Below are 9,998 nucleotides of genomic sequence, written 5' to 3' on the forward strand. Positions count from 1 at the left end.
GGGTTTTAGGCTGGGTTTCTGTACAGCACTTCGAGATATTAGCTGATGTACGAAGGGCTATATAAAATAAACTTGACTTGATTTGATTTGAACTGTATGTCCATATTTAGCATCCCAAAATCACCATACAAGAACATGGAGTTATATATTCTGATGTCATGTCTTTCTAAAAATCATTTTATCACATTATCAAGCAGTGTCCTTGTATCTTTTTTAATTGGTAGCTCATTTCACTTGAAAATAACTAACACCAAATACACTCACTCCATTGTCTGTAAATCCTGGATGTGAAAATTCAAACCTTTGTGCCTCTGCCAACATGAGCAGACGTTCATCACTCTGCAAAATTTTGCTTTCATGGTTCTTCGTCCTTTCAATTTCAGTGTTGTGCTGCTCTCATTAGCCTGCCTTGGCTTCCCTTCCCACCCCAAGGTCAACCTTTAGATGGTCACCCAGCAGACATGGCGGAAGAAGTCCAAAAACCAGCCATGCATAGCCCTCTCCTGCTGTTATTACTATTACCAACTAGGGTTGAGTGGCTGTTCAAAAGTCACACTTATAAGCAGTGTTGGGGGTAACGCGTTACAGTAATATATTACTTTTATGAATAATATAACAAGTTACTTKTGTTCAAATATTGTAACATTATTACAGTTGCTTTTTCAAGTAACGTTACTTTCAGAATCAAGTCTCTACTGGCATGTTATACCCTCTGTTTCTTTACCTCTACTTACAGTTGAAGTCGGAAGTTTACATACACCTTAGCCAAATACATTTAAACTCAGTTTTTCAYAATTCCTGACATTTAATCCWAGTAAAAATTCCCTGTATTAGGTCAATTAGGATCACCACTTTATTTTAAGAATGAGAAATATCAGAATAATAGTAAAGAGAATGATTTATTTCAGCTTTTATTTCTTTCWWCACATTCCCAGTGGGTCAGAAGTTTACATACACTCAATTGGTATTTGGTAGCAATTGCCTTTAAATTGTGTAACTTGGGTCAAACGCCTTCTACAAGCTTCCCACAAAATGTTGGGTGAATTTTGGCCCATTCCTCCTGACAGAGCTGGTGTTACTGGGTCAGATTTGTAGGCTTCCTTGCTCGCACACGCTTTTTCTGTTCTGCCCACAAAATTYCTATAGGATTGAGGTCAGAACTGTGATGGCCACTCCAATACCTTGACTTTGTCGTCCTTTTTGCCACAACTTTTGAAGTATGCTTGGGGTCATTGTCCATTTGGAAGACCCATTTGCGACCAAGCTTTAACTTCCTGACTGATGTCTTGAGATGATGCTTCAATATATCCACATAATTTTCCTCCCTCATGATGCCATCTATTTTGTGAAGTGCACCAGTCCCTCCTGCAGCAAAGCACCCCCACAACATGATGCTGCCACCCCCGTKCTTCACRGTTAGGATGGTGTTCTTTGGCTTGCAAACCTCCCCCTTTTTCCTCCAAAGATAACGATGGTCATTATGGCCAAACAGTTCTATTTTTGTTTCATCAGACCAGAGGACATTGCTCCAAAAAGTACGATCTTTGTCCACATGTACAGTCTGGCTTTTTTTTATGGCGGTTTTGGAGCAGTGGCTTCTTCCTTGCTGAGTGGCCTTTCAGGTTATGTCGATATAGGACTCATTTTACTGTGGATATAGATACCTTTGTACCTGTTTCCTCCAGCATCTTCACAAGGCCCTTTGCTGTTATTCTGCGATTGATTTGCACTTTTCGCATCAAAGTACGTTCATCTCTAGGAGACAGAACGTGTCTCCTTCCTGAGTGGTATGACGGCTGCGTGGTCCCATGGTGTTCATACTTGCATACTATTGTTTGTACAGATGCACGTGGTACCTTCAGGTGTTTGGAAATTGCTCCCAAGGATGAACCAGACTTGTGGAGGTCTACAATTTATTTTCTGAGGTCTAGGCTGATTTCTTTTGATTTTCCCATGATGTCAAGCAAAGAAGCACTGAGTTTGAAGGTAGGCCTTGAAATATATCCACAGGTACACCTCCAATTGACTCAAATTATGTCAATTAGCCTATCGGAAGCTTCTAAAGCCATGACATAATTTCGGGAATTTTCTAAGCTGTTTAAAGGCACAGTCAACTTATGTAAACTTCTGACCCACTAAAATTGTGAATTATAASTGAAATAATCTGTCTGTAAACAATTGTTGGAAATATTACTTGTGTCATGCACAAAGTAGATGTCCTAACCGACTTGCCGAAACTATAGTTTGTCAACAAGAAATTTGTGGAGTGGTTGAAAAACGAGTTTGAATGACTCCAACCTAAGTGTATGTAAACTTCCGACTTTAACTGTATGTGCTCACCCTCCATTCACATTTATCACTGTCAATCGTAAATGACAGGCCTATTCTTCAAGTTTTACCAGTGAAACGTCCATGCAACATCATTCATGYGACATCACTCAAGATCTAAATGCATATTCTCATGAAACTGATTGAGATCAAATGGTTGGCATGCAGTTAATAAACTGTAGCCTACTTGTGTTTTGTTTCAATCTATTTTGCCTTGTGTTGCGTACTGTTCAGTTATGSCTGCATGAGTGAATCATCGGACCATTCGCACAATCATCTTACAATCTCGTAAAAAAATGTGGTGTTTTTTTWATTTACAGTAACGTTATACTATTCGGTTAGATTATGTAGAACACTATCATTATGTGATCTTGCAGACATTCAGCTTTGATCTAACTTTATTAAACGAGCACCATTCTCCAATCATGTTCTGAAACAATGAATGGAGAAACGCTTGTAGCCTATTTTGAAATGGAATTGTTCCACAAAAATGCGTGAAAGAGGAGACATATATATACACACTATAATAACCAAATATCCATAAATAACGTTTCCAAGTGTTCTATAGTAATGTCCATAAAATCAATAGAAATGGCTGATAAATGCAATTCAAAACAGCAAGAAAAATGTCTCTCATCACAACAAAACTCCGTCTTCATAAATCTAACACATCAAAGGAATATTGTCCATAAACATTTTGGCATCTTTACGAAACGAAATATACATATTAAAGCCATTAAATACCGGCTATCAAGTCACAACAAGGCCGACTTTAAATGCTGGCATCAAAACTCAAATGACGAGTGGGTTAAATGACGGCGAATGCAAACTGTCAGATCGATCCTGCACATAATAATGCATTGAAATATAAAGCATCAAATCATTACTTAAGGACGCATATCAAACAAACTCAACCAAACAATGGCGAAAATCACAAAGTAAATCAAAAAGTTTGCTTATCCGTACTGAATGGACAGCGTAAAGAAATAACTAATATAACAAATAATATTTTATATATTACTATTCCAAGTAACGAATCCCAACACTGCCTATAAGACAATTTAGTTATCCGTCCTTGCCATCTTTTGTTTCTGTTCTTTTTTCGATTATCGATTCATCCCCTTCTGCATAACCTCCCTTCTCTGTGTCCTCTCTTTCTCTCCCCATTAACCTGATCTCTCTGTTTCTCATTCCTCTCTTCACCTGAAATTGTTAGGTTAGATTACTTGTTAGATATTACTGCATGGTCGGAGCTAGAAGCACAGGCATTTCGCTACACTCGCATTAACATCTGCTAACCATGTGTATGTGACGAATAAAATGTGATTTGATTTGACCTCCTTCTATCCATCCTTTTCACTCACGCTCTTCTTCATCTCCTCCACAATTTCATAGCAGCCATGTCATTTTAGCAGACTCTCTCACCCACGGTGACTTAAAAGGCTTCTATCTCGACCCTCCAAATCTTTTATTTTATCTCTTTCTCACATCCTCCACCCCCACTGTCTCCTTTTCACCCGCTCCCTTTCTCCCGTGCCTCACATGACGCTTGGCAGCAGTTCTCCCCTCGGTGTATTCTGTTCACAAAGCTTAGCAGCTCTATTAGCTATTCTATCCACACTCCACACCTCTGCTGAATACCAAAAGAGCGGGACCTTTGACCTATGGTGCAATCTCTCGGCCAAGTAGAGAGGACGTGGCGCTTGGTWGCGTGTCGACACCGCAGGTTTAAAAAAAAAAACCATGTTGATCTTTTCTTTACGAAGACAATAGCTACATGTTAAACAGCCAATCACCTGAAGCTATATAGTGGTGACGTGTGTACGGCGGAAATTACTGTTTGTGAATACGATGGCGAGGAGCAGAGACAATAAAAGCTCTCTGCATTATTGATATCATCCACAGAGCTGAGAATGTACTGGAATACAAATGATCATCTAGACGAAATTCGTGTAAAAACCCTTCCGTATTTTAAATKAGCTGTATGTGCGGCATGCTGGGTTGTCTACTTGTGGATATACGACTCAAAACAACTATAGGCCTACCATGTAGTGAACTGGTCATTACAAAATAGTTAACCTAAATCAAATCCAAATCAAATTGTGTTGGTCACATACACGTGGTTAGCAGATGTTAYTGCGAGTGTAGCGAAATGCTTGTGCTTCTAGTTCCGACAGTGCAGGAATATCTAACATGTAATCTAACAATTCCACAACAACTACATAATACACACAAATCTAAGTAAAGGAATGGTCTAAGAATATATWCATATAAATATATGGATGAGCAATGACAGAGGCAAAATGCAATAGAYGGTATAAAATACATTCCCCTATAACCTAGGATAATGTTTATGAGATTCCACTTGAGCAGACAAAGCATAGGGCTAGTAATTGCATGGCACCCGGACAGAGGAAATGAAAGATGAGCTCAGAGATGACTCCTTCCTGTCCTGCAGGAAATGAAGGCTGCGTGCGGTGGACGTCCACCTACCTGCTCGTCGCTGCGGTGATAATCGTTCTCCTCCTCCGGTTTCTCCTCCCCTGTTTCYTTATTTGCCGTGTCCTCCGTTTTCACCTCACCTGTTGTCAACCAATGAGAGAAGTGACAGATAGTGGTCATAGAAAGCCTAATAAGACTTTATTTTAGTTGCCATCTACTGTATTCACCATCTCAATGTTTTAACACATTAAAGAATATTACTTCATACAGCCATGGCTCTATATAAAATTACCAGACAATTATGAGTGAATGACAAGTGGATCCCTCGGAGTGTGTTCAACCTTTAATCTAGTCGACTGGACATAATTGACTTTCATACCTGCTCTCTTTATTAGCTAAACACAAGCAATGCTCATCTGATGGCAAGAAACAGGGCATGCTTTTTTTCTAATGAACCAAATGGCCTGTATCCATTCAACTGTAGAATTACATTTATTAGGAATTTACGTGGCCCAAAGCGTCAAGCAGTTTACTTGATTTGTCCACCGTCTGAGCACGGTCATCCAAATCAGGGGGTCTTTTAATGAAGGCAAACTGATCTTTTGCCTTTGTGATTGCAGGGCGCTAAAATCAGACCTCTTCTCTGGTTTAATTGGCCTTGGGAACCATTTGAGCAAAGATGGAGGAATAGGGAAATTGAGATGGAGAGAGGTCATTATAAAGTAAGGGCTGATGGTCACTGGCAAGAGGAAGAGAGAAATAAGGCTTCTCCACAGGCTTGGAGCGGTGAGAGGGAGGCTAGCTCCTGTTAAATAAACCTGTTGGCTCCGGATGTTTGGTTCATTGTGATGGAAAAGACCTTGGGAGAGAGGGCCTTGAGAATCACCCAATACCCTGAGTTTTCAATTGTCCCGGCCATTATCTGAGCTCAGTTGATTAGGTAGTCCCTTGTTTGTGGACAAACATTTTCTCCCTCTCTATGATTGGCGATGGAACTGGGGCCCAACCATCTTCTATTGTTCTCCCATTTGCTCTCCACAGTACATCCCAAAGGGGATTGACAGTGAGGCTTGAGAGCACTCTTGTACTAGCCCGAGCTTATCTCAAGAGTAAGCAGAGTGATTACTGTTCAAGTGAGGCCAAATTGGTTATGATACACCTTCAGCCAACCTGAAAATAACTCAATGACACTAGGTATAAGGTGGACTTTGTTTCCATTTAGGAACAATTCTAGGAATAAGACACTGATATTATCAAGTCTTACAAACAAGAAACTAGTGGGCTAATCTGAGCACTATATGTCACAAAACATTTTCTTTTTCATTTGCTTCTACATAGCATACAGCATTGTTTACCATCGAAAAACCACTCACAGAGGACATTGTCATAAAGAGCTGGCATGTAAAACTACTAATGTGATTCTTCACATAAGTGGGTCTTTATGGAGACTTTGGCATTAATGCACACTGAGTGTACAAAACAAAGAAGGATTTTTAAGCCTTGAGACAATTGAGACATGGATTGTGTATGTGTGCCATTCAGAGCGTGAAAGCGCAAGACAAAAGATTGAAGTGCCTTTGAACAGAGTATAGTAGTAGGTGCCAGGCGCACCGGTTTGAGTGTGTCAAGAACTACAATGGTGCTGGGTTTTTCATGCTCAACAGTTTCTCATGTGTATAAAGAATGGCCCACCATCCAAAGGACATCCAGTCAACTTGACACAACTGTGGGAAGTATTAGAGTCAACATGGGCCAAAATCCCTGTGGAATGCTTTCAACAGGGTTGGGCGRTATCGTCATACCGTCCTTCTCTCACCACGGGATTTACAGTATTACCGGTTTAGTACACAAGAGKGCGCGGAAAAACGTAAAAAAGCCCATTGGGCATCTATTACCAGAATGCTAACAAAATCAGCACAAGTAATAGTGAATTTGCATGGAGGCTGCTAGCTAAATACGCTAACGAGCTCAAACGAAAATAAACAAATTGCAAAGACAGGCAATCCAGTTCATAAAGTTATACATATATAGGTAGGAGCTACCGAATGTCATTTTTGGTGAGTTTGAACATTTTCAAGCGAATCGTGAACGAGAGACATTATGCAAATGAACAAAGTTTTGAAGCATGCAGTACTGGCTCTCCAGCAGCATGTCTACACACTGTGTCTGAGTGGACTGTGAAGTCTGGAGTCGCTAGGGCAACAGGCCTGCCTGCTCTGCTCAGAGAAGAGAGGGGGGAGGAGCAGACAGGCCGAGAACGGAGGAGAAAAAACACAAGGAAATTAAGAAAGATTTGGCAGCTATACAAATAACTCATCCAAAGGGCTTTGACTTCTCAAACAAGACAGAAAGCTTACACAATATGATGCCCTGTCACCTTATTAATCCAGCCACTTACTTAGATAGCAAGTTAAATTTTAAGCATCGTGTTAACACAAAATTCAGCATTTTTAACACAAAATTCAGCATTTTTCACAAAGGAAAAAAATATAAAACACAATAAATTTCTTGCCCCCGTTTTGTGAACACAGATCTAAATGGCTTCTTACTGTAACTTCTGCTCGGCATCAGACTCATTTTGTGCTTCAGTTGCACTTCTACACTCGAATGAGAATTCACAAACGGCATTCTATCAGCAGACAGCGCTTCTTTTTCTCCCCGGTACTTTTCTTGGTGTAGCCAGCCTATTTTTCTCAGGTAAAATGCAAGATTAACTTTAAGCAAAACATTAGGAAATGTAGTTGGCAACATTCTTTCTATAGGCCTAAACATTAGAAATATGATGGCCGTGCATCATTTTTGCTCATTTACTTGTGCGGCTGCCAGCCAAATAGCGTTGCACTTCTGTTGCCATCTGATAAAAATGAAGCTATTTTATTTCGAATGTGTTTGCATAAGGTCGTTTCTGTGAAGTGAAAACAATAGTAAACGTCCCTGATCACTTTGAAGCAACAAAGAAAAACACTTGTTGACTTTTCAGTTATAAAGCGTGACTCAGTCAATCTCATGTTGGTGCTTTTAAAACCAAACACGTGACTTGCTCAACTGTGTTGGGTAACTAAGTTAAGCTTCATTAATGTTAATAATGTGACCGGTGTTGAAATAAGAACGCAATCTGCTCTTTATCTCCTAACGCATTGCACTAGTTGATGCAGGTATTTACTTAAAACATTGCTACAAATATTGAAAATGTTTTGAAAAACGTTAAATAAATAGTTCAACAGTATTGAAAAACCATCCTGTGGCTTTCCCAAACACCCGGTATACGGTATATACGGTTGTCCCGTCCAGCCTACGTTCGACACCTTGCAGAGTCCATGCCCCAATAAATTCAGGCTGTTCTGGGGCAAAAGGGCTGCAACTCAATATTAGAAAGGTGTCCTAATGTTCTGTTTTACATCTCAGTGGATATTGAGAGAAGAATGAAAGAGAATGAAATAGAATGTTAGTGGAGGTATGGAGAGAGGACAGAGAGAGAGAGAGGGGGACGAGAGAGAGTTACGAGGGGACAGAGGTGGGGGGGGTGTGAGAGATAGAAGTGAGAGAGAGAGAACATGAGAGAAAGGAATAGACAGAAATGGAAAGCCACTTTTTGTGCTCTTGAAGTGAAGGTGATATTGTAGAAGCTGTCCATTAGCACACTCATGTCATTCCCCACTCCGGGGTTTGGCTCTCAGGARATCTAGGMGCAGGAGCTGTCGCATGTTGTTAGCCAACAAGCTACGCACTATTTCTGTTTYGCTGGGCAGTGAGTGTTGACAAGGGTTCCATTTCTGCCAGGATTCTGTTTAAACGACCTCATAAGGACATTAGCCACAGCTCAGCCCAATGGGGGGGCGAGAGCAGTTCCACTTCCATTTGAGCGTTAATTATAAGAAATCAGAAAGGGTATTGAGCAACCAATTAGGCCTGCTCTGTGACGACTCTCTGGGCATGCGTTTACACCTCATTGTCGGGCTGGATCGCAACGCCGCCGTGCTTTACAGGCGCCGCCACTTTCACACTCTGATTCGCCTGGGCTGAATCCAGGAAAGAGGTGATACTAAGTAGGGAAAATAGAGGGGGGAAGGTGTGTGTGCATAGGCTCTGGCGGGCGAGAGTGGACCGTACCATTGCGATGAGGATCTAGATGTTGTTTCATGCTGCACAGCTCTCCTTTGATGTCCCCGGGCACTTCCATTCCCAGCTTCTGATAGAAGTCTCTCTGTTTTTTTATCTCCGCTGCAGGAGGGGAAAAAGGGAATGAAAGAGAGAGAGACACAAGGGAGAATTAGGGCCTTGCTTTGGCTGAAGGTAACTGTCACTAGGGCTTCTTTACATTTGATGGCAGACTGTATGGAGTAGGATTTCTCTCATTACAGTCTGTCAGACAAATCAGTCTGTCAGATTAATCAGTCTGTCAGATAAGTCAAATCCTTCATAGATATTTCATGGCTATGTGCTTTGGGATGTTTGTTATTCAGTCATTCAGCCCCAATCTTGAAGATTTTTTTTTATTAAAGGCGAACTGGGGTTGGTTTGGAAATGTATATGGGCAGATTCAAATAMAAWYWTTTWTTTTTTTTGGTGAGGGAACAAGRAAGGAGAGAAACCAAAGTGAGACATTTACCCTCTTGTAGTCCCGGTACCAACTTGTAGACAATGTCTTGCATTGTTCGGTCATGGCTAAAGGGGAGAAAGATATTTTTTAAATTACAAATCTGAYAATGCTAAATTTATTATCACTAATAGCTGATGACATGTGGTACCATGCTTATTCTGTGTCTTGTTTGGAAATGTAGCCTTTAATGATAGACATACAGTGGCAAGAAAAAGTATGTGAACCCTTTGGAATTACGTGGATTTCTGCATAAATTAGTCAAAACATTTGATCTGATCTTCATCTTAGTCACAATAATAGACAAACATAGTCTAACATAGTCTAAACTAATAACACAACAATTATTGTATTTTTCTTGTATAAATCGAATACATAATTTAAACATTCACAGTGTAGGTTGGGAAAAGTATGTGAACCCCTAGGCTAATGCATAAAGCTGGAAAGGGTTACAAAAGTATCTCTAAAAGCCTCGATGTTCATCAGTCCACGGTAAGACAAATTGTCTATAAATGGAGAAAGTTTGAGCACTATTGCTACTCTCCCTAGGAGTGGCCGTCCTGCAAAGATGACTGCAAGAGCACAGTGCAGAATGCTCAAGAAGAATCCTAGAGTGTCAGCTAAAGACTTA

The 9,998-nt window shown here is 40.5% G+C and overlaps 1 protein-coding gene across 2 annotated transcripts in view; it reads right to left on the reverse strand.

The window, feature by feature from the left end:
* Positions 1-9,430, reverse strand: part of LOC111967536 (polycomb group RING finger protein 3) — a 16,322-nt gene extending 6,892 nt beyond the window's left edge. The window contains exons 1-3 of one of the 2 annotated variants that reach the window (XM_023992627.2): positions 9,380-9,430; positions 8,881-8,991; positions 4,822-4,910 (exon numbers count right to left, since the gene is read on the reverse strand). In XM_023992627.2, coding sequence (XP_023848395.1) covers positions 4,822-4,910; positions 8,881-8,991; positions 9,380-9,422 — 243 coding nt within the window. In that variant the 5' untranslated portion in view covers positions 9,423-9,430. Of the gene's footprint in view, positions 1-4,821; positions 4,911-8,880; positions 8,992-9,373 lie in introns of both variants that reach the window. The other variant, XM_070444783.1, reaches the window with a different exon arrangement.
* Positions 9,431-9,998: the final 568 nt, after the last annotated feature.

The sequence above is a fragment of the Salvelinus sp. IW2-2015 genome, linkage group LG8 (genome assembly GCF_002910315.2).
Source record: "Salvelinus sp. IW2-2015 linkage group LG8, ASM291031v2, whole genome shotgun sequence".
In the NCBI taxonomy this organism is placed as follows: Eukaryota; Metazoa; Chordata; class Actinopteri; order Salmoniformes; family Salmonidae; genus Salvelinus; species Salvelinus sp. IW2-2015.